Source organism: Echinococcus granulosus, assembly GCF_000524195.1.
Source record: "Echinococcus granulosus chromosome Unknown EG_S00027, whole genome shotgun sequence".
NCBI lineage: Eukaryota > Metazoa > Platyhelminthes > Cestoda > Cyclophyllidea > Taeniidae > Echinococcus > Echinococcus granulosus.
The window spans coordinates 84,363-109,665 of NW_020170407.1; the positions used below are offsets into that span (position 1 = coordinate 84,363).

Sequence of the window (25,303 nt, forward strand, 5' to 3'; positions counted from 1 at the left end):
TTCCCGCTACTTTTTACTTCCTCAAATGCCGAATAGTCAGAACTACCTTATAACTGTTGTCACCATCTTGGAGGTTTCCTCCAGCTGTCTTCCACTTATTCTGCTTGCATGCTTCCATAGCCAGAAATCGCCTCTGACACTCGGACGCCGCCAAGGTTAAGTGCCAATCGTGATTTTGATACGCCAATCTCTCACTACTTGTATGCAGACCTTTACCGATGACACCTTCTACTTCTCAAGCATCATTACATTCTATCTACGATGGAAAATTTACTTTTTTTGCTTTGGTCAACATTTGATAAGAGTGTTAAGCAAATTTTTGCAATTTCACACTTGAGAGCTTCTGCTTTCACGAGAATTCTTCCCTATGCAAATTCATTATTCTGCCTTTCCTTCCTGGTAGGATATTTCTGGTGATGAATTAAGGATACATTTGTGTTTCTACAACTTCTCAACAATCGACCTAGTAACCAATTTAGTTACAATTTGCTGTTTTGGAGCATTCTCACGTATGCGTGAACTCCTCAATTTCGTGAAAATAAAACAACCGTTTTGTAAGTGCACAGGGGACTGGGTCGAATACTTTCTTCGTCACCACCGTCATTCTATCCTCTCAAGCATATCTACGTGTTAAATGGAAGAGCGTGGTAAGACTTCGAAATAAAAAGTCGTGTCGGAATCTTGCGGCTTTTTTTCGGGTTGAATCAGAACACAAGGAAAGTTGTGTGATGAAACACCTCATATTGGTGAGCAGATGGTAGCAGAACAACTTTGTAGGGGAATGGAATAAGCATTTTGCACCCCTCAAGCATCATAATTGTCAAATTTGGTTAATATCTTAATCTAAGGAGCAGCCTAAACAAGCACAAGGGGAGTTAGTGCTGAGGAAGTAGATCCTAGTTATCTATTGAGTGTCAGTAATATTAATTAAAATAATGTCAAAAACTTGGGTTTTGGAACTTAATTGTGAACGAATCATTTGATGGTCGACATCTTGCCCTCTCCGAAACAGATAAATCGCATCCTAATTGTCAACTAATTAAAAGCCTTCATCACCTTTACTCAGCTGAGGAGATTGGGCTGGAAGGGTCTAATGGTTCTACTGAACTAAAAAATAGGTAATTAATTAACGCCCACCAGAGCGCCACACCAACTCATAAATGGTTTTGTATGCGGATGACGATCTCACACATGCGCACACTAACTGGAAACGGTTGAGGCGCGTTTATTTACAAAATACCTATTTTTGATAAATTTGCGCTTTTTTAACCGGTATCAAAGTTCACCTGGTGCGTGGGTAAAGAAGACAACCCCAAAGTCTAACTTTAAAGCAACTGGAACAGTCTTGTGTGGGTAATTTTGTTCCATCTCTCGGTTCTACGCTGTGCTTGTCCACCCAGTCATTTAAACTGTCTAAAGAGCAAACGACATGCCGTAGATTATTTACTTAATTCAAAAGCGGATTTCTTACCAAATTCCCAAAGGAAGACACATAGACTTCAAAAGTTAAAGAATCCTCAGCTTCATAGGCTCATCTGGTAAACTTGAAACTCCATCGTAAAAATTAGTAGTAGTCTATTTACATATGCCATGGGGTCAGAGAATCACCCTATCACTCTTCGTGCAGGGCACAGAGGTGATTGTCAAAACCCTAGATTGAAATGGTAATCAGTGATGGATTAACGTGTTTAGGGTTTCTCTTCGTCATTTTTTAAAAAAAAATGTATATCTAGCCTGTGTAAACTTGAAGCCTTCAAGAATGAGGATACACATGGGTAGATTACCTTTTTTGGGGCAGGAGCTAGTCTAAAATCAGGAAAAGGAACATTGATAAAGGGAGGTTTTTTCTCCGCAAAGAAGAGAATGCAATTATAACTTGTCATTTGGGATATTCAAGTGGGTGAAAACACGACTACCTCTCATAGCATTCGCTAGCAACCGCCCAACTCCACGAAATCCCACTTAACTGTATTCCATGAAATTTTTTCAACTGGCTTTTACCCCCAAAAATAGATTTTTTAATAAATAGTTGGCAAAAGGGGGGCGGTTTTTTCGAAAACAAAGACAGATGTTTAAACATTAGGGCAAATTAGTTAACATGGTATTTTTTTTGTTAACCTGACTTATCAATTCTAGCTCTGATAAGCTTGAATTCAAAATCAGAGTAGCATGCACAATGTGAACCCTTGGCATGCATTGTTGCATGTAATTTTATTAATCTAAAGTCATTAGAAGCAAGGTGACTTCTGCCTTGCTGAAGTCCGCAATTATCTCGGTAATCTAAGTGGATTATGCAAACCGTGCAGCGGAAGAGATTAGCCTCGCGAAAAATAGATGTTGTGGCTTTCACAGGCAAGAAGGCTCCATTACCGAGCAAGTTGCGCTATTAAAATCAATCTGATTTTGATCGACAAACGCAAATTTAGTTGTTAATGCTCGAAGTCCAACTTACCACGCCTTGGAATTGCCATGGCAACTGTTGGCAACAAAAAGATAGGATGTGACACTGCATGAACCCTAAAACAGAAATTTGCAAAAAAATATAGGATTTCTGATTAATTGATGGCTATCTGCAATAATTGTGAATTCCATGGCAGAAAGTTGAAATATTCAACAATTTGCTTGCTGACATGGCTAATGCTTTGCTAAATTTAAAATTTAAAGAAGCATAGTCAAGCTCGAGTCGCTGAGCTTGAACTACTGCATGTAATGAAAACAGAAATGCAAAAAGAATTTTATTCATTTGCATCAATTACCTTATACATTACTAGAATCATAGGACAAGATGCCTCCCAAAGCAAGGCCATGGCACATAAGTCGAGCAGATAAATCGAATGCGTCTATATGTCAATTAAATGTTTGGGGAGACAAACATGAACTTATATCAGTTGGCGAAAGTAGATGTTATAAAAAAGCAAAAACAATGCTGCAGGCTATGAGTTCTTATAATGTGCTGTAATTTTGACCAATTTTCACAAGTCAGCAGTGCATAAAACACGCTAAAAATGCGATTCTTCCTTTTGTAAAGTCCAAAGCAAGAAAAAAAGCAGTTTGCTCGCTATATACTTCTGTACTATTTGCGTTTTACAGGAGTATCAGTGGGTACAAAATCCAGTTTTACGATGCAACACCTTTTCATGGTACATTAATGCAAGATTAGGAAATCTCAACTCCGGAAGCTTCAGGACAATAATAAGACTGCCTGAAAGTAACTCCAGAATTATATTTTTTCCCTCTTCTAGGTTTAGGCTGGTTAAACAATTTAACTGATGCATAAATTTTGTTTGCCATTTTGATTGAAGTGTCAAGGTCTCCGCTTTATTTAAGCTTTGACTTTTTGACCTAAACTCAACGGGCTGGATGTTAACGAGGTTGGTAATTTGGCTTTCTCTGCTGTGCTGTGGGATAGCTCATGGATCCCCAGACAGCAACTGCATTCAGAGTGGATCCTCAAGGTGGTGTTTCACGTTCTATTCGGAGCCAATGCCTTTCGGAGACGCGAATAGAAAATGTGAAGAAGTGAATTCCTCTCTTGCGACGGTTCCCAATCGTTACGTAAAAGAGTTTGTGCTAAATTATTTAAACAAGGTATGTAGCAAGTCTCTGAAAGATGCAGAAAAGTTTGCCTTTCGTTTTATTTGTACGCAAGTAAATTTTCAGTGTCTTTACCTTTTATTGTATTTTCACTGCTTTCCTTACAGTAAATTATTTACTTTGAGGTAATTCCACCCTTACAGTAGTTGCTTACTTCGATGAAGAAATTCTTGGTTTGCTCAAATGTGGGTCCAATACTTCCCTTTATTCCGATGTTCTTATTTAAAAGCATATGCAAATGTATTCTTTAGGAATGGGCTTTATTAGTCTTGGAAACATTTACTGCCCATAACCATGGCTTCTCCTTTTGGGGGATCTTTATAGACAAATAACCGAACCGAGACATTTTGGATTGGATTGCACTGGTCACACAGTATGCTTCGATGGATTTCGGGATACCCTGCTGTTGTGGACGTCTTTTGGAATAAATCCTCCGAAGACTTGAGTTTTAAATGCGTTGTGGCATCAGCCGGTGGGTTTGTGATAAGCAAATATTCTGGGTTCTCTATTAAAAAGCGCTTTACCTTTTTTTTCTTATTAAAGATGGTCTATGGGACTCACGGGTGTGCACTGAACCTCATCCCTTTCTATGCAGCTCAGAAGTGAAGGATTCCACGGAATCTGTTCGTTTTCTGCCGCATTTTAAGTATGAATGTCCACGTAACTTCCATCTTGTGGGTCGCCGTTGCCTTCGCGTACGTTTTGCTGAAGGGAATGACAAAAATTCGTTCCATATGTGAACTACTCTCACTAGATGGTAATGCCACTGCGTAAACCTTGTTACCCTTTGTTTTAGTTCTTTTTCGATGAGATGGCAACTCGGGCTGAAGCGGAATCCACGTGTACAGGCCTCGGCGCCTACCTCCCCACTATTCGATCATTCCGTGAGAATGGTACGTTTCATTCCTTTTCTTCTTCATATGGCCCACCCTTTTATCATGAAAGCTACAAGGAGATGTTTTTTTGCATGGGCTGTAAATTTTTTCTCAAATCTAGACATGCACACCACGGGGTTTCAGTTTCGTGTACTACCCAAACCAACCATACTCCCTCCCTAAATAGCATTTAAAATTTGTTAAGCATTAAAGTTGGCCCCTTTTTAGTTGCCTATACATTTCTCCACCTGCCTATGAGCTGCTGCGCGAATAAATTCCGAATGAATGAAGGGTGCTATTCTTTACATCGGAGAAGTTTTTGTATGTGTAAATTTCCCTGAAAGTGCTCTGAGAACCAGTAATTTGCTTCTTTTTTGTTATTAAGCGCTCGTTTTCGTAGCATGGGCTGTTTAGCTAACGGTGCCATGTATTCTCTGCTCGAGGTGGTTTCTGCTCACCCAAAGGTCAGTTATTGTAATTTGCGATTTGATGCGTTTTTTAAGCTGAATTTAACACATTCAAGAGGAGAAATTACTTTTGTATTGTGCGAATTCCTCTGGGGGAGATCTCATTCATCTGTCGCAATTTCCAATGTCTCATTCCCTCCTGAATAGTAAAGAAGAAAAGGATAATTGCTATTGTTTTTCATCCGAACTGCTCTTCATCTTGTCACATGGTTGACCAAAATTAGCATTTAATGACTTACAAGTGTGCTACCCTGCATGTGCTTAAAGGGTTTTGTAGGACTTTTGGTGCAGCATATTTTGCGGAGCTGTCGGAAGAGCGCTTACAGTGAAATCAAGCATTGAGAAAAAGTGTCTGTCAAAGTTTGAATTTAATGCAATCCTCTCTTTCGATTCGCTCATGCTGATGCGCAGATTACAGGCTGCCATTCTACGCTAAACACAGTGCTCCTACCACCTAAACAGGCTTTAGTATTGTGCGAAACTAGGCTTCTAATGTCAACTGGTTGCACATGAGTCACAGACAAATGTGTGCCTCGTGCACTTTTTAGCTTCATCACTTGCTGCCTATAAAACAGCATGACCCAGAAAAAGTATTACAGATTCTGGAAAAGAGGCTAATAGCCCAATTTTGCTTAAATATTTATTGCGGCGATAGTTTTAAAAACGCCACCTCCACCTCTTCATTTGTTCCGGTCTGTTGCTTTTGCTGTTAACGTTTTCCTCGAAATTTGCCACGCTATTATAATCTTTACAAACCCGATGGTTACTTAGCCGCCACTGTGGCGGCTCTTAAGGCATGCAAGCAAGGGCTGTTTGGAGTAAACCGGGATTTTTTGAGTGCATGGAAGATGAGAAGGGAGCCGCTTCCAAGGGAAGCAAGTTCACCTTAAAAACATTTGTCGGTACGACTTCACTATCGGTGGTAAAACGCTGATTTCTAAGATTGAAGTCAATTTCGTGACGTGACATTAAATTGTATCCCATTTAATTTGTAATGTGCGCGTAGGCTGCCCTCAGTGGACCATATCTGATGGTTTCATCCGTTAATGTGTGTGCCCATCTCTCGGAACACAACGTTAAAGTTCACTGTTTTATCTACGGCCTTGCTTGAAAGTGTTGCACCCCTCCGGGATAGTTATTAAACTGAGTTCCCAAACCTTCTAACCTGGTTCTTGTGTGTCTATCTGGCATCCTACCGGATAACCAATAGATGAAGACTTTAAGGCAGACGTCTTTGGTATCGACGTAATAAGCAGACGATAGAGGTACGGTCAGTGCGTACGCACCTGACTATAAGTGTTTTCAGTTATGCATAGTTATGGCAAGTGATTAGCCTTAACGTTTGAGTGATTGTCAGTACGTTGGGAGTACATTTCTTGAGATGGGTCAATCAAGAAGGCCTGACCGGGAGCACCACTTCCAGGATTGGTCATCAACTTCAACTTCCCGAAAAGCGAATAGGTGCTTTTTTTTGGCCTTACAGGCATCCCCATCGGTGGTTGGGTGTCAGTACCCTACCATAGTGGTCATATGCCTTTGTTGTTAAAAAATTGCATTGTTTACCATTACTCACTACTTTATGCATACACACAGTCACTCGTCTGGCGCCTTGGTTAAGGGTGTCCGAGCCGGCCCACGCATATCTGTGCGTACTACTAATAGTGATGACAAGTCAGCCTTGACATTCATCACCGTGGTGTAACGCCCTGGCGGCACGCCCTTCTATGGTGTAGATGTAAAAAGACAACTTAAAATTTGGGTTAACTGGCTCTCACGTAATTTTCACATTGATGCGCACCCCAGTTGACCTCGTGTTTTATGCTTATTCGTTTTCCATGCAGACCTTCTCGTGGCCATGTTGGCCGACCATCCTTCAACTTTCTGGCTTGGTCTGAGCTATGGGGCTAACGGCCATTGGTGGGCAAATTCGGGTGAGACAGAAGTAGCTTTCACCAACTGGATGGCGGGTGAACCCAGTGGAGACATCTCGGTATGTATTGTAGCGTGATACATTCCTGTTTTTTTTTAACGTGTTTGTGTGCATTTTATCGCCACTTGCCACAGGCATGAACAGGTCTCTGTCAGGCGAGAGGTTTGTGCTCTAGACACCCAATGTGCTTTAACGCTGGATTCAAAAAACTTTTCTTGAAATACAGGTCTCTTTTGGCTCTCGGGCTCGATATTTGAAATCTATCTACTTCGTTATCTGTCTGCGAGTTTGATGTACTCGGCTTTAAAAAGTGTGTTCCCATTTAGGTTTTAATTCAACTCATAAGCCCTCATTGCTTATGTTGCCGTGGACACACCAATCAAATGCTGTCATCTGCAAGCTTAACGTAGTCAATGCTTTTCAGAAGTTGTCCCACTATGTAATTGCGTAGCCCTGACCGCCCCTTGAATGTTTTAATATACACATACTGGTTTGAAGATGGCTTCATTTCTAGCGCGCAGAAGGGCTGTAAGGCTAGTATCAGGTCCTCGTATTGTCGAGTCCTTTATTTTCGGCTCTCTCAGCAACGATTAATCTTCGGAACTGGCTGATAATGTGGTCAAGGGTGGTGTAAAGAGTTGTGAGGCAATGATGGGAATTAGCCATGGTAGGATTGTGGTACATCTGCGTAGAGCATTGCTTAAGGCCGTGCTCGTTTGCCTATCGCTTTTCTGGCTCCTCGGCACTTCGTTCTCCTTTCCACTCTATTGCCATTCTAGAGACATCCTCCTCCCTCTTGCTGGTTACCCAACATGGTTTAAAACCTAAGTTGGGGATACTTTTTGAAAAACCCATGACTTTTCCTCGATCTTTCTGCTATAGGGCTGAACCACTTAAAAGCAAGTCATCCCCAAAGTATCCTTGAGGCGGTAATAGATACTAGGTATATTTCTTCAAGGTATCTCCAAAGCTGTTATCAGGGATATGAATTTGAAAGTGGTTTTATCATCAGCGCATTGAACGAATAGATGGCTAATTGAAAATGCGGTAGTGCACAAACCTATGAATGGCGTCGCCTTTTTAGAACAACTGCACCGTAATCCACACGGACTTGTACTTTTTGGGCAAATGGAGTGAGGTCAACTGCTTGTCCACGGCCCATTTCGTGTGTGAAGCTGAGCCCAGTAAGCCTGTTTCTCTCATTGTCCCTCTCCATCCGCCCTTGTCCACACTTCGTTTCCTCCATTTTTCCAGAGCTGGTGCCTGCTCATGCCGACAGTCATCTCCATGGAGGCCTCTTCGTGCAGGGTCGTTGTTCCAGCGGTTTCTATGAGTATCGCAGCGCCTGCTATATGATTATTGATCTGCCTCCTGAGGTCACACGGACTTCCAGCCTGAGCTCAGATTCTGTCACTATGGCATGTCAGAATACGGTGTTGGATGTAGACTGTAGCCCTTCAAATGTTGGCGGTGTTCTCTGCCCCATGGTCGCGTCACCGCGCGATCAATTCGATGCAGCATTCTTACGTTCCCTCGTTGACAAGTTCGCCCACCCTCCCAATGCGGCGTGGGTCGGCCTCAAGGCCGATCGAAGCCACGTTTATGTACGTTCTCTCATAATCTACTGCGCGGAGGTGGCATTTGTCTCAAACTGTGACTTTTACATTCACAACATAAAAAGGCATGCTAACGATACAACACCACAGTAATGGATGCCAAATCTGGCTTTTCACCACTGCTAATCTTCCGCGCTCATATGACTGGATCAAGGTCATAGGCCAGTGACTGTGCGTGCATGGTTACAATGGCGAGTGGTGGCGATCAGTGCAATCTTTTGTTGACTAAGGCGTAAAACCGCAACCTGTCAATATTTACTTGCAGCCACAAAGGGCATAAAGCACACAGGTAGGGTACTAACACGCTATACTGACCCAACCACCCATCAGCAATATATCTGTTTGATTGGTGTTAACGTTACGGGGATGCTTAGTGCTGATCGCGGTTGTGGTGGTTCCTGTCGTTCCTGTTCCACAGCTCATATCCCAGCAATCATTTGGTGCTGTGCATATTAAACCAAGGTGTGGGACGCATGTCTGATCTTGAACAACTAACGGAAGCATAGCCACCTACCGTGTGGCGTGATCACACTGGTAACTTGGACACTCAACAAAATGTGACTGTTTAGGAGCGTTTGCGATAGTATGCGATGGGTGTGAAGACAACTTTCCGTCCTTTACCATGGCAAAGTAGTTGAATGCTACACTGTGTTGTGGGAGCGTTCCGCTGAAGAATGGACCAGGCCTCCTAAATACACTATTTACAGTTGACGCAACCCGAATATATTATTTTATTCCGAAATTAAAACGATCACGAAAGTGGACATTAGCCCAGGCAAACGTTTTTGCAACATTGACAAAGCAAAACACACCCTTCCACTATGGTTTTTTCGTTCTGATAAATCTTTTTCTTATTCACCCCTGTATTAGTCCAACATTGCTTCCTTTTCAGTCGGACATACCGAAATTTTTGGAATCGACGAACCTTCTTAATTACAGTATCCTGAATGCCCTCAGCAATTCGATCGTCTGCTTTTCCTTGCACGCGGATAAGATGCTCCTCTCCAATAACCCTTGTGACTCCCACTTGGCTGCTCTGTGTGGCTATGAGCTGGACGCACGTCCACTTCTACCTTCCTGGCCACAAATTCCCGATGTTAAACCCGAAGTGCTGAAGTGTCCGGGTGATGCTTGGAAGCTCTTCGACACAAACTGTTACCGTCTGGAAGGCGCTGGCAATGAAGGTCGGAGTTGGCACGATGCAGAGCTGGCCTGCATTCAATTTGGTGGACATTTGACCTCAATCGCCTCCATGACTGAAGACAACTTCGTGCGCTCCCTTCTCCCCACCACGCAGCCTCTCAAACCCTGGATCGGTCTGAAAGTGCTCAGTGAGTAGAGGACAGGGGTGGGGTGGATTTCGGTGCCGTATGTTTAGGAAATTCTCCTTTTACTACAAATCGCCTTTTTCTTTGTTTCAGCAAAAATCAGTAAGAATGAGTGGAGGGTCAGATTTTGCACCCAATTTTTTGGCATTTTGCATGCTTCGTGACACCGGTCGTTACTGTTACAGTTTTCACTGCTTTCCCCTATTCAATACTACTTAAGAGCCACTTCAGAGACCATCCTCTGATTGTAGTCGATGCAGGTGAGGACGGAAGTACGGTGGTTAAGTGGTCGGATGACAGTCCGGTTAACCATTTACCGCTCTACGTGGACGGACACGGCGAGGGAGACGAGGAGTGCTTTCAACTGGGCAGTGTGCAAGGTAAGCAGTTTTGGACACGGGCCAATGGATGCGAGGAACTCGCGCCCTTTGTTTGCAAGACGCCTGCTTTCCCCATCTCCGTGGAGTGGAAACCTCAGGGATCGGGTGAGTGTTAAACGTTTTTCTCCGTGTCACTTATATGTGACACTCTTTTTTTTAATCCTTTCTCACGTGTTATTTATCAGTTTAAAATAACCGGTTGCATCAAATGTGTGTTGCAAACATATCGCTTGCTTTTAAAATGATAAAATAGATGTGGAGCATTTCCAGACCGAGGAGAATTTCATCTTTTGTTCCTTGAGAAGCAGTTAAATCGGCAGAAGAACTATTAACAACTTGTTTATTGTTAAACTGCAGTGGTGCAGATTTTGTAACACTTTATCCACTTATCTTGGCAGCCATTAATGTAGTGAGTAGTTCTAGTGGCACTGGTGACCTCTGAAGGCGTTACCAGGTTCACGATGGTGAATTCAAGTCAGGCTTGGACGTCTACAGAAGAGTGCATTTTTTTGGAGTTCCAGCTGTTTCGGTTTTTCCGTATGGTTTCCTGCCGCATTTCCTCGCTTATTGCAACTTTTGAATAATTTGTGCGAATCCTTGTCTGTACGCCTGGACCCTGCTGGAACAGGTTACTTCGCTTTATAAATGCTGACTTCCAATGTGCTTCTTTAGAGGCCTACACGGGCGGTAATTACACACACACTGTGTGCCTTCGCTTTTAGCAAGAGGTCAAGCTCTCATGTGGTTAGGCGCGATGTTTTGACTGTGGAATTGTGAATTATAATTTGGCTCAAACGGTTATCGTGCAATTGCATACGGAAGACTTGGAGGACGTTGTTGGAATGTGGGACGCGGGTGAAGAGTTATATCTCACTGGACCTTGCTCCTCAGCACTTTCTAGCATTGAAAACAGGATTACCACTGTGAGCGTGCGTTCAAAGCTAGAGATAGTCACACTTGTCAATTATACTCCCCACTTTTGGCATTTTCGTTGAAGAGTAGGCCACGTTCTACAGTGGGCATATTTTCCTTGCCAGCTGTTATCAATGAGAAGATATCCTCCGGCGCAAAGCGCATAAGATTGAGTTGTCTCATTGGAAGAGTGATTATCAATATTAATTATTGTCCATTTTGCGTTGCTTTGTTCGCTCCTTTCCCTTCTGTAAGATTTGACCCTTCTGTTCGAATCATTTCTGCCTTTTGATTACCATCGTACTACCACATTTACTAGTTTGGACAGCAGAGCACGGCCATACTTGCGGTTTGGATGTGTTCTTAGTTAAAGTAAGATGCATACATACACAAACATCTCCTACGCCAGCATCGTCATAGACCACAGGTTGTGTGCTCTTCCAATCGACAGTTTTTTAGCATGCTTTGACCTCGGTGTGATCCGGTTACTTCACTTGTTTCCATTTCGAGCCGCCTAATGTAACTCGCTTTGCCAATATTGCTGTTATTACTGGTTCCATGTGAGATCGGTCGCTCACTCCGCAAATTGCATGGAAGGCACGTCAAATTTAACGAACTCAACTACCTCCCTGTTACGGTGTTTTTTTTCCGTGTTCTTCCCTTGTCGTTCACTTAAGCTAGTGAGCCTAAGTTGTTGCTGCTTAACCAAGCCACCTACCAAGTGACGGTAAGCAACATGCTTGGGCAATACTTTTAAGTCATTCTTGGTCTTTTGCGACCAGGAAGACTGAATCAAATTTCTACCCTGAGCTCCATTTTACTGTTGTGGGGGTCAACTAACGACCGGGAAGGTACGCGTAGCTAAGCGTAGAGTTGAAACAGCACAACCTTATCAGGAGTGTTGACCTTGACACTTCCTCCGATTCCTTCTCTCCATTGACCAGCACAAAAAGTGAATTCAACCCTGAGGCAGGGGAGACTATATAGTGCTTCTCAATAGCATTTGGAAGACTTCCATATAGATTTCATGTTCCCTATCCTCTTCTCGAAAGTGTTTCACATCATACATCGTTCTTACCCCCCTCGCACCTAGTTGGAGTACTTGCTGAAGATCGAAATCCCATTGAATGAGGCCTACATTGTACGGTGACCACTATGAGGGCCTTCTTGATCTCATTTTGCATCTAAGTTTTTTATCAGGTTCTTGTAACATAAAAGAATTTTAAATGACTACAAAAGCACTTTTTTTAGATCACTGCTTACCCGGCAGCCATCCCCAGTTCTGCTTCAGCGTGAACCACACAGCAGTCAAGTTTGCCGATGCTGTCTCGTTCTGCCAGGCCGCTGGAAAACACGTGGCCACCATTTTGGACGACAGCCAACAGGACTTTGTCCTCCGTGCTCTGCGACAAGTGGGTCCACTTATTTGGTACATGGCCAAACTCCCCAGTTGGATGGGCCCATAGCAACTTAGTCCTAATTCGTAGTAAAATATAGGAATGGGAGCTAGTTTTGCCATCTCGTTCAACAGCGCCAAAGCCTCAGTAGTCCTTTTGAATGTGCAATTCTTGGAACATGATTTGATTGACTAATTCCCTGAAGTTAGGCAGGTATTTGCTTAAATTGCATCCATTGTTGGGAAGAGGTTAAAGATTTCAAAGAACTTGAAAACGCTTAGTTGTAAAAACTGTTAATTCAGCTAAGAAGCATTATCAAAACTTATGCTAGAATTGCATTAAAATGGAAGGAATGCGGTCTGCTTGCCAACTGAGCACTGTGGGCGGAACATGTTCTAAAGGTACAAATTCCTTTTCGTTGGTTTTTGTGCTTCACTTGGGTCAGGGTTATTTATGCGGTTTGAAAGGTCAAAGTGGTTGTACTTGCGTGACAAATTGAACGTTCACTTGGCATCAAGTCGGCTGCTACCAAGACTTTGGAAGACAGAAAAAGAATTTCAGAACTTTTTTGTGGGGCAGCTTAGCATGTCATTGTTTCATGGAATGAATGCAGTTGCAGTGGAATAGACCGATGAATGCGCTAGGTATATCCATCCAGGCCTCATTCACTCTTCTCAGTTGCATGTTTTGCCGTTGCAATTTTGTATGCAATCAAGCGTTTCAAATAATTTGATAAAATCACGAAGTTGAACGGACAAATTCCGTGGTGCAACTTGCAGCATCAGCGAACGAAGCGTTTGTTGAGGCGTAATTGTGGCTAATTAGCACACACACACACACACGTAGTGAATGATTTGCGTGATAAATTGCCTCTCGTTTTGGTTGCCTATCCTAACAAATCGTTTAACCGCCCCCTCCTATAGCTTGCTTCCCTTGAACTGGGACGCAACACCATCCAGAGATATTGGATTGGTCTACTTCGATCCCGTGGAACACTCCACTGGGTTTCAGGCTACCCTGCTGTGCCAAATGTCTACTGGAAGAGGGGCGCCGAGGATTCCAAAGAAATTTGCGTCTACGTGGATGTTGGTGAGTTTTCTGCAGTTTTTGAGCGTCTCTTGTTTCCCCTTTCCCTTTTAGATCTTGGTAACATGTTGAGTTGGGGAACTGCAAATTGTGAAGAAGTGAACCCATTTTTGTGTTCAAACACGCCTCCTCTACCACCACTTTTACCGTCCCCGAAACGTCCCCCCATCGTTCCGTTGAAAACTTCGTGTCCTTTGGGCTTTCTCTATGTCAATGGCAAGTGCTACAAGGTGTGTGTAGTAATCCCATGGCCGAACAGCTACCGATTATTTATAAGTAAAAATAATTATTTATTTTGTTTACCTAGGTGGAAGGCGATAGTCGGAATAACTTCACATTCGCCGAGGCGATTGCTAAGTGTTCACGCAGTGGGGGTCATCTTGCCACCATTTCGTCGATGTATGAGCAAGGTGAGCCATTGCTCTCGCATTGCATTTGGTCAGGAAGATTGCCATCCACTAAATGCCTCTCTCCATAGACATTATCTCCGTTCTGTTGGCCGAGCGCAGTTTTCCCTTCTGGATTGGTTTGAACACCACTACAGAGGGTCGCAAATGGGCGAATGGAGCCTCAATTACTTACACCAATTGGATGGAGGAGTATCCAAAGTGGTTAAACCCGGTAAGTTTATTTGTCTTACGTTAGTCAACCGAATTGGGGCACACCATTATTTACAATCTCTTACTGCTATGTAGCGAAACCCCTTGTGTACGTATGTACATAATCAACCAACCCGTACTGATGGTCAATGGGCAGAGACTGCTTGTAACACAAAAATGGGTTTCATCTGCGAAACAAGTGAGTGCCCTTAGGGCATGGTTGACTTTTGTTGCCTATTTGCTGTGTAGGTTGAAAATTCTCTGCGATCACATGATGCCCTCAGGCACGACACATCGAATGTCCTCATAGTTTGGCGCACCATTGAAGATGGCTGTGAATATAATACATTAGTTAAAGTACAGTGGGAGAAGTATTAGGCATTGTGTGTTTTTATTTTATTTTTCCCTTTTCCTTTTTTCCTCTCCATGCTGAGCTTACTTTTCCTCACTGCCATCGCTGGTCTGTAAGGCTGCCTAGTTAACTTTCTTGAAGCGTTGGAAACATGACAGATAGAATTGACGCGGCTCACCCTTTTTGGCGCCCAGTTCAATGGTCTGCCCTTATCGTGCGTTTGGGCCGGTGGAAATAAATTCCAGGCAGCAGCACAGTTTTTTTTTCATCCGTAAGTAATAATACTAATATGACGGATTCAGGTGGCACCTGACGATCAACCGACTGGAGCCACAACTACGAGGAGTGGGGAGCGCACCCCAAAACTGGTTTGCGAGAACGGAGGACATTGTCGAAGAGCTGATCAGGGGTATAGGATCTGTTCATGATGTTCTGATTTTGTTATGAATTGATCTTTATGTCTGGACCTGAATCCTGCGTACATATTTTTTTGTCAACTCGTGTGAGTATGTATGCGTAACCTGCAGCTAACTGCCGGCGACTGCAGATGAAAATTAGCAATTTGAACCGGTTGCTGACTCATAACTTTGAATTTGATCACCCACATGAATGGTTTATGTTTCCAACGTACGTCAGGATTTGTTACTCACTTGCAGGACTAGTTTTAGGCATTTGTATCCCACACTGAAAAGTGGTAGTTGCTACTAGTATGTTGCCTGAAAGTGCTGTTTCGTGCTTTCGTAGTAGCATCAGGTGTTTCCAAATTAGAAGCTGGGCCTTCCAAGCTTGTTTACCTCCTTTCCAGAAGTATCGAAGCTTTTCGTTTAAATCGTCTAGCTTTTGGTAAAGGTTTTGTATGTGGTGGTTGAACAAAAGCAATGCCAAAAAATTAATTTAAGAAAATGGAAAGTGAGGAGGGGTACCGCCCAATACCCATTCCAGCTCTGTTTTTCCCTGGCTGATGCTTATCACCCATGCTTGGCACCGGACAATCGTGTCATAACCTGCGAACTAAGCGGCTTGGAAACGAGGCTAATATGGCAACGGAGGTGAGACCCACCGTTGCGAAAGTGGACCCCTCGACAAACTTGTGTCGCGTCTGGAAGGAATGGTATGCTGTAATGGTGACTACGTCTGTAGTTGCCTAATTTTTACTACCGAAGTACCGGATCAACCCAATTTGTTGACTCCTACTGAGGCCTTTCGTAGTATTGTGTAATTTCCTCAAAAACCACTCTGATTTCCCCTATTGTCAAGAGTAGCCTACTTGTATTATCTTCGAGGTGTTATCCCTTCTGATGCCTGGTCTTTACGACTTTTGTTGTTTTTCTTTGAACTTTTAATCCTTGGCACTGCTCTGCTCCACTTACGCATTTCCTGGCACGGTTATAGTCCTCTAAAATGCACACTTATCAAACCCCCTTTTTTAAAAATTAACCCTCTTGATCTGTGTCTATGCTAGGAGTTTTTAGAATTGCAGAAAAGGTTTCTCATTGCGATACAGTAGAATTTTCTACTCTGTACGCTTTTTGGTCTCATTTCAAGTTCCCACCTCTCTTACTGGTTGTTTAGTAGCTCGTTGGACCACACCCTATTTGTGTGTGTGTGTGTGTGCTACTACTCCCACTAGCCCTCAGGGTGATTAAAGACATATGAGCGTGTCGGTACCACTGCATGGGTACTTGAAGTCTCCAGTAGCCCGTACGAATGCTCAAGACCCTCGGTCTATCATGTGCCTGCACACGTACGCGTCCAGCGGGTCAGGTGTGTCCCCCCAGGTCCCCCTATTAGGGGCACAACAACGGTTCACAACAAATTAAAAACGCCATGCGATTTCAATGGTTTCACCTTAACGTTCGGTCCTCAACTCGATAGATTAGAATGCAGTCCTGTGTCAGGTGTAACTTGAAGATGAAACTATCTCTTCTTGAAAATTGGTAAATAGTCACAGTTTGGCGTTACATTGGATGTGGATGATTATCAGCCCTGAGCTCACAATGGAACTACGGCCCATTTTCGGTAGATGTTATCGGCCGGAAGATCTGAAAGTACTTGCAATGGAAATCTCTTCGTTCGCCCAGTTTATTACCCAAGAAGTTGGTTTCTTTTGATACGAAATAAATCACGATCTTTTTATGTATTTTTTGGTTTCGTCGATTTAATTTTTGCAATTAATCTCAACCACCTGTGCATATCTTCGAAATCCACACGCATTCGGCTTCTTTATTCCCTCGTTCTTTTTCTTCAGGGGCTGATAATTTGCAAATCTCCTTCCCCAATAACGCCGTTAAATTCGACATTATCTACCCACATCCTCCAACTGCTACATATTTTCCAGTCTTTTATTTATTGTTCAAAGGCTGTTCAACTAGATTAAGTCATGATAGCTGATACATGGGTAATGTGAATGTGCCTTATTTTGAACTGTCCCACTTCCACAGGACCCACAGAGGTGCAGATGCAACAAATGTTCACTCCACGCCTCTTCAGTCAGGATGACTGTGCCTCAGGTTTCCTGCACTACCGAGGTGCCTGCTACATGCTCCTCCGTCCCTCCTCCTCCCTTCCTGGTCGAAGTGCCAGCCAACTCTACGACGACGTCAGCGCCGCCTGTGCGGCTACCTCCCCCATCCCCTTGGACTGTGAAAAGGCGCGCGGTCTCGCTGGTTGTCCGGTCACCATAACACCTCACTCTCACACCGAGGCAGCTTTCATGCGCCTCCTTATCGGCGAAGTCGCAGATGGCAACTACGTGACTGAGGTCTGGACGGGCCTTAAAATCCTCTCCAACAGCAGTCTTGTGAGTAATATGACACTGGTATCGACGAACAGGCCATTCATTCATTCAGTCATCCAGTAACCTCTGAATTCACCATTGCTTCCTTTTGCAGGACATCACTCAAACCGAGGACCGAGTACCGCTGGGCTCGCTTGACATTGATTTCGGTCATCTGAACAATGCTGCTGGCGCCGGTTACACCTGCTTCTCTCTTCGCAGGGATCACACGTTTTTGAGCTCTCGACATTGCTCCCTCCCTGCACCGGCTATTTGCGGCTACTATCATGGTAATGCTATGGAATTCGGCCGATTAACTAATTTTTCTTGGTAGATACGCACCCTCTGCACCCCCATCTAACCAATGCGGATGACTTTGCCTGTCCGACTGTCACTGAACGCGTGGGAAGGAGCTGTTTCTACCGTGTGGACCCGACCATGAAGATGAGTTGGGTCGAGGCGGAGGAGTACTGTATGATCGCTGGCCACGAAATGAATGCGGCTGCGGATGGGAGCGTTGTTGGCCATCTTCCTTCTGTTCATGACCCATTCACACTTCGCTTTATTGGACAACTGAATGGCAATGGACTCGTCTGGCTTGGACTCACTTCAACGCGTAAGTGTTGACCTAGATGCTTTCTGCTGGCAAAGAGCTATCCCTTTGTTTTTCATTGTCACTCTCGGCTCCTCTGTAGTGAAAGCGCTAAATCCGAAGACGTCGCAAGTAGGAAAGTCGCATTTTTTTGGCAGAGGGCAAATCATATGGTTTCTCATGTTTCAAGCTATGGCCTGTTTTCGATGCCAAGATAAATGAGCTTATGAAGTATTACCTAAGTCAAGCACATTCTAGTAATATGAAGTCCGAGTTTTCCACCCCAGATGTTATTAGGGATTCGAGTGTGAAGGGACTGGGTCTGTTACCACAGTCCCGTACCACCACGTTGAAGGCAAAGTTGTGGAGAATCGGAAGATCCGGATTCTCCTTTTTTTCGATTGCCTGGTGGCTTGAAACCGTTCACGAATTTGATTAATTTGTATCACGACGGGATTCTTATTCCGTCACCTGTCGTTGCGGTGGTGTTTATCCGCGGTAAAAGCTGCGGACAAACTTCAAGTCTCTATTGCATTTGCTTTTTCGAAAACTTCTCTTGCTCTCTTTAAACGCTCCAAGGCTTAGCCAGGTTTGTCGGTGTAGCTGAGAATTTCCATGACGATCTTCTTTACTTTGAGACAGAAATTGTTCAAGAGGAGACCCCGTTGGTAGAATCGACGTGACAAACCATCTCTGGGTTGCATCTTTGCTGGGCCGTAGTGCGAGCTGCTTCTGTTATAAATTGGGTTGCCAGTTTTATGTCTTGGATTTTGCTATAACCGAGATTCTGGATCCTGTCGAGGTCCCCAACCAGACAAGTGACAGATAAAGACTTCAGAGCCCATCTTCTTATTGTTTGATGCAATGAGTACGCAAGGGAAGCAAGATCAGCGTGTACGTGCCTGGTGGCTGTTAAACAGATACTGACGGAAAACGCGTCTGCCTCTAAGTTGCGTCTCAAGTATTTACCAAGAAAGTTCGAGTACAATCCTGCCGGCTATGAGCCAATCAAACAGCGGTGGACGAGGGCGCGACTGTGGTATGTTTGGGAAACAGGAACGTAACTCCGGGGTTGCAGGCATCCCTGACAGCTTCACATTGTCATCAGCGCTGGTTGAAAGCAAAAAGTTGTCTTTGTGGCCAGCAATTGTAGGATTTTCTGTTCCACAAATATTTCTGGGCGATTGTGTTCTGTTCACCCGTACCTGTACCTCACCTGTTGTTATGAACTGCCAGTGTGTATTTGGGCAACGCGAATTCCCAACTAGAAGACTCGAGGTTTCAGTACAGACTTCTTCGCTGATGGTTATCTGGGTGAAATTAAGCTACGACGTATGTGCACGTCTCTGCTGTACTGAAGCACTGGCACTTTTACATTCGTTCGAATGGTCATGACCTTGCTATGACGTTTAAAGTTTTTCTTGACATGCTGTTGACACATTGGGAGAAACTCAATCAGGGATGCAAATCAGGAAATCACACAATTCTGCTACGCGGAAGGTGGTCTTGCGTTCCCCGGTCGTTCAGGATCAGCCATGGCTTCTGAGCGTGGACAATGCTGAGGAGCGTCTCCGTAACGTTGGCACCGGTCAAGCAGGTGTATTGCTGCTGAGTGATAGAATTTATCATCGCCCTCAAACGATATGCTTGACGTATTCGGTGGATGCTTGCGTTTGTATGCCTTGGTGGACAAGACTTTTATTTGATCATCACTTGCTTTTCTACGCATACCCTCTGGCACTGTTTTCTACCACCTCAAAGACTTGAAGCGCGGGCTGAACTCGCCCAGACTGGAGGGCTGTCTACTTTTACCAGTAGTGATGGAATAGACTTGTTATTTGCTGCTGTATTTCGTTACACCGCCGTTGTTACAGACTGAAAACTCGATCTGTCTTGAATGCTCATCACAGGTGCGATCATTCTTATCCACAACAGTAGCTTATGACGTTCTTTTTCGTGTTTCTATAGAGGAGCTACAAGGCAGCACCAATGGTTCGTGGATTGACTCCCAGTTCCAATGGTCTGACGGCAGTCCTGTTGACTATCTCGTTTTCGATCCTACTACCAAAAAGAATTACAATCGGGCAGCGTTAATAGGAAACCTGAAGACCTGCGTTGCTCTGGATCCCCAATCCGGTTACTGGGTGAAGGTTGACTGTTTTAAACGTCTCGCGTTTACCTGCCAATTCCCCATCGAAGCCTTCCCCAAAACCCACCTTGTTAGCGGTAAGCCGGATTTCATAAGGTTTTTCAACTGTTCAACCTCTTCTTACTCTTCTAGGTAGCAAATATCTTCCCGCCGTGAAGCAGTGCCCTAGTAGCTTCAAAATCGAAACGGAGAATGCCTGCTACGTAGTTGTTAAAACACAACTTTCTGCAAAGAAAGCGCTCGCCTTCTGTGGCACTCTTCATCCTTATGCTAGTCTCGCCTCACTCCACTCGGAGAAGGAGGAACGTGATCTTGTGAGTCTGATTATTTGAAGTCCCATCCACCACACTTGCTTGACTGGCGGCCATCAGCAAAGCCTCCTACTCCGTTCTTGTATCGTTATTGCGGGAGGAGCCTTTCACATCTACTGCTATGAATGCCCTATTCACCTTTCAACCGATAACGAAGGGGGTCAATTTATTGAAATGTCACCATCCTTCTTTCAACAGTTAGCACGGCTGGTTGACCAGCATCTGGAGAAGGCATATTGGTTTGGGCTATCACAGTCGGATCTACAGTACGCCTGGGCTGATTCCAGTGTCGTGGATCACATTTCCAAAACTGGGGTGACCGTGGAATCTTCGCACTTTTGGCATTTTCAGGACTGCTTTACTTTCAATCCGCTACGCAATGGCCCCAATGCATCTTTGAGTGAGTTCTTACCCTTCTTGTTTTCCACTTCATGTACGTTATTGACTGCTAGCAATTTCGTGGATTGCAAATAACGGCTTCCATTTGTACTGGTTAGAATTATACGAAATGCATTTGCGTCTGAATGCATGAATTCCGCACCATGGTGAGTCACAAAGCACCACTTTCATTGAACGGGTTTAAGTGGTTGATAAAATGATCTGTGATAACCCCAGTAGTTCATCCAAGCCCGAAAATTGGGTATCCTTGCATATCATGAGGCTTCAAGACCAAGCGGGAGATTTGGGAGAGGAATGAAACGGAGGATAATTGCCGATGTGAACTTATTTTAAACATCAGTTCATTCTCCTAGTACTTTCTTGTCTCCTTTCTCGTTCACAGCCGCGGCGTGGTACGAGACGAACTGTTCCGCAGAGCGACCCTTCATATGTCAGGTCTATCGCGGTGTCCACGGCCCACCCTCTTTGGAACCGGCTCATCCCCCTCGTTCCGACTTGCCGCCTTTACAGTGCCCCCAGGGCTACAGGCAGCACGAGGATCGGTGTTTCAGGGTCAGCCCGGCTGATGCCTTTTCCCCTTTCTACTTCATGCCTGTTTACCCGTCTCGCCATGATTAGCTTAATCTCATATTCGTGACGTTAATGCTTGATTAGCCTTTTGGCAATAGTTTTGTGAAAGACCGGTCTTGTGTGGGTTGTTATTCACTCGCCTCTGATGCTCTCGTAATTTTTCCCAGGGGTTCCCTTACCTTACCTCTTTTGTCTTCTGTTTCTCACTTTGCTTCCAGTTCTTCCCAACACTTTTGTCATTCGACGATGCCGAGGGCGTCTGTAGAAAGGCGGTGGAGGGCACGGGTTTCATGGGTTTCCTTGCCAGGATCTCAAATTCTCGCGAGCAGGGTATGGTGTGCTCTTGTCGTGGTCTAAAGTTGTTCCTCTTTCATTCAAAACGACAGACTTTTTGAGTTTAATCGAGCACGAGTAGAATCCCAAATGCGGTATCCCCCCCCCCCCCACTTGGTCATTTCAGAACCTCTTGAGTACTTAGGGTTTGCTGGTGAATTTGTTGTAGAATCAGGCTTTTTTTCGTGCAGACTTCGTGGCAGGTCTTTTTGCTGCTGAGGCGCCACGACAGCCAAGCATGGCATGGATTGGATTGCGACAGGGTGAAAAACGGTGGACTGATGGCACGGAGGTGACCTTTTTCCGAGGGAGTCTCGACTTCCCTGTTCCCGTGCCTCGCGATGAGGAGTCCATGGTGAGTGGTCTTTTAAAAGGTGCTAGTAGGTCGTATCCGAGGGTTAACTACTTCTGTTTATCGCGCTTGCCTCTCCATTTCGGTGCGAAGGTTGTCCCTAACTGCGAAAAACGCATACGTGCCGGAGGCGTGGACAAATCTCCAACGAAAGGGGTTTTTTCCCAACTTAGAAGCATCGATGGGTGGGTTGAAAGCCCTGACTTTTTGCCACACTGATGGGAGGGAGACAGATTGTACTGGACATCCACGTGAAGTGGAGAAAGAGCCTTGGAATGCAGCCGCTGGAACTATTGGTAAAAAAAAGCACTAAGTCCCCTGGGTCCTGACTCGTGTCCATCGAAGTGAATGCTTTTGGAACTGCCGGTGTTCCTCACAAATTTTTCTGCATCACTTTTTGCAGTGCACACTGTTGCTCTATTCTTCCAACGTTCACTTTTACGGCCTCTGGTCACGTTCGGTGTGTTCCATCAGCGATCAGATGTACTTCGTCTGCCAAGCTGTCCCCATCTCTCCTACTGCCGTCACCGTAGACAACACAGCCAAGGCGAATACCATGGAGTCGACGGCTCTAACCTGTGCCGACGGGTACACCTTGGGCTTCTTCAACCGTACTGCACTGGCGCTTGGTGAATCTCTGTCGCCACCGCACTGCCTACAACTTGTCAGCACGACACCGATGACGTGGCAGGTTGTTAAACATTGCTTGTCTAACGTTTAACATTGCAAGCCGTATTTAGTTGGCCTTGAGTCACTTATCTATGGTTGTTTGTGTACGAAATCAACGAAGTTAACTCTAAGATATTATTTCGATAAAAATTGGAGCCGTGCGCGTCCATCTTCATGCTAAACTAAACAGAAACTTTGTTGTTTGCTTTACTGGTAGGATGCGAGGAGCCTGTGCAAGGAACAGTCAGCTAGCCTGCCCTCGATTGACACGCTGGCGGATCTGAGTTTCTTCCGAGCCTGGCTGCAAACACCGCGCTCTCTCGGTGGTGCTGGTTTCCCCTCTAACGCAGCTGTTTGGCTCGATCTCCGTGTACCCGCCTGCCCGCAGTGCTACTCGGTGTGTTTGCTCACCTAGTCATTCGAAGGATGGTGGAGGAGGTTGTAGATTGGATATCCCCTTGATTATCACCTCCTCCCCCTCCTCCATTAACTTGGTCACGCTAGGTGAATTTTGGTAGTCCTTTATTTCTAGTGGTCGGATGGCCAAATCGAGTTTTGGATGATTATCTACGATACGTGCAATATGAACCTCAAATGGGATCGGATTTATTTTCGCCTAGGTTATTTCGGAGAAGGTTTCGGCAGTTACTGTATTTAATCAACGTGACTTATTTCTTTAACTTGTGGTTTCCAGATAATTTCTTATTTCACTTATTCCCTTCTCTGTTATTGGTATTTGCTGTTTTCTTTGGAACCTGAATGACCATCGCGGATCTCAGACTAGCTCATTCGCTTTCGCCTTTCTCTCTTCCAGAATTGGCGTTGGCACGCAGGCGAGTGGGATGAGTCGCCAGTACGATTGACGGATTGGTTCAACGCGCCACCCGATCCGTCCGGATGCTACCTTTTCGGTGTTGCACCACCTGCACGCAATTCCACTATCGCCTCCCACCTTCGTTCCATTCGACCGGCGATCTCCTGCACCAACATCAGCCTCCCCGTGGTATGTCAAAGGAACTTGCGCCTGCCCTCCAATAGCATCGGGTTCGCTGTGAATCGGTGTGTGCGAAACCCCACTCCGGAGCTCTCTAACGTTACCGCCTTCCACACAAACCACAGCGTCGCCATATCCGGTCGCGCTTGCATCAGGTTGGTCTATTAATAAATCTGTCCGATTGAGTACTTCATTAAGAAACTCCTTTCTGCTATCCAGCCGTCTTGAACCTATCCGCTCGTTATCACTTCGTTCATTCTGGATCCAACTTGTGACTCATTGACTGAGTTGTATGGAAACTACCTCCCCATCATATTCCATCCCATCCACTGAACGATGGAGTCCAAGCAAATATTTTCGTTCACTCATTGTAGCCTTGCTTTACAGATGGGATTTGGTACAACACGACTTCAATCGCTCGGATGCGGTACTACCGCGAAACTGGCGCATCTTCACCGCAGAGATCGCGTATAGCGAGCACGCGAGCCCCTTCTGGGAGGAACACTGCGCTCACCTAGCCATACAAGATGCTGCAGGCAAGACGATCTACCGCTACGCTTGCTACACCTCCACGGATCCCGATAGCGGTCTAGAGGACTGTGACATGGACAGCTGCGTGACTAGTCTCATCCCCCTCGGTTGGATAATTTTCATCGCTCTGACCTGTCTTGCTCTGAGTGTGGGCATTACTTTGTGCGTGGTTCGAGTTTGGAATCGGCAACGCTTCTTCCTTCCCCGTGGTCGGTGGCTCTCTCCCATTAAAATGACGGCAAGTAGCTCCGTTTTTGGAGGTGCAGTGGCCGTTCATCGACAGCAATTTCAACAACACGGAGTCCTCTACAGCAACGGGGATGGCGATCCTGCCGCCCCTTATGTACGAATGTTCGATAACCCTGCTTCCCTCCCTCCGCTGCACTCACTTGTGCCTTCGCTGACCTTCAAACACAATGTCTACCGACCACTGCATGATCAGAACCCCCTACTACTGGACGAGCCCGACAACGCGGATGAGTTCACGGGGCCTGTATGAATGGCAGTGATCCTTTGTTACCGGCTGTGCCATCCCCATTCAGGCATTGAATAAGAGCCTCTCGATATTCTTTCTCTACTGTGACCCCTTCATCCTTTTTTGCCCATCTCCGAGCAAATGGTGAACCCAGAGGCGACGGCTCTTTTGTTAGTTACGCTCACCATGCCCCGTCCCTTGACTGTCCCCTTTTTACATGACCATAAATTTCTAGCTTATGATTGGTTATGCTGGAAGAGATTTTAAGGCACACAGTTACTAATGCAGTTAATTGTTTATGAAATGGTGAAAAAAAGTGGAGATGCCCGCAGACAGAATTGGATTTCGTTGGTCCATGTCAGGGGAGGTGAAAGCACTCTTCAATCCCTCCTAGTTCCATTTCCATGGGTAGAAGGAGTGTGTATCAAGACAAGAGCGATGCAATGCATATTTTCTGTACAAACACATTCACACATTACCGTTCATCGGAAGTACATTTGGTACTCGCATTGTAGTATTGTCACAAGGTAGAGAGGGAGAGACGGAGCGGATGAGGATTGCGTAGACAGGCAAAGGAGGGAGGATGGATTTCTGGTGCGTAATGAAAGCCCTTGTG

General features: G+C 45.0%; 2 protein-coding genes across 2 annotated transcripts; both read left to right on the top strand. All coding sequences in view use genetic code 11, as the record gives it.

The window, feature by feature from the left end:
- Positions 1-261: 261 nt before the first annotated feature.
- EGR_04344 (hypothetical protein) lies at positions 262-3,277 on the top strand (the record flags this gene model as incomplete). The annotated part of the gene is made up of 3 exons (XM_024493593.1): positions 262-399; positions 3,091-3,208; positions 3,243-3,277. 3 exons carry the CDS (start codon positions 262-264, stop codon positions 3,275-3,277), a joined length of 291 nt encoding a protein of 96 aa, XP_024351914.1.
- Positions 3,278-3,969: 692 nt separating this feature from the next.
- On the top strand, positions 3,970-24,711 carry EGR_04345 (Secretory phospholipase A2 receptor; the record flags this gene model as incomplete). Its single annotated transcript, XM_024493594.1, has 29 exons — positions 3,970-4,066; positions 4,138-4,289; positions 4,391-4,487; positions 6,778-6,926; positions 7,951-8,050; positions 8,121-8,470; positions 9,375-9,813; positions 10,062-10,295; positions 12,354-12,514; positions 13,423-13,588; positions 13,640-13,815; positions 13,893-13,995; positions 14,064-14,206; positions 14,281-14,383; positions 16,978-17,336; positions 17,428-17,602; positions 17,647-17,928; positions 18,484-18,572; positions 19,432-19,501; positions 19,873-20,130; positions 20,186-20,367; positions 20,563-20,764; positions 21,146-21,315; positions 21,552-21,663; positions 21,858-22,021; positions 22,422-22,709; positions 22,905-23,084; positions 23,502-23,836; positions 24,069-24,711. 29 exons carry the CDS (start codon positions 3,970-3,972, stop codon positions 24,709-24,711), a joined length of 5,979 nt encoding a protein of 1,992 aa, XP_024351915.1.
- Positions 24,712-25,303: the final 592 nt, after the last annotated feature.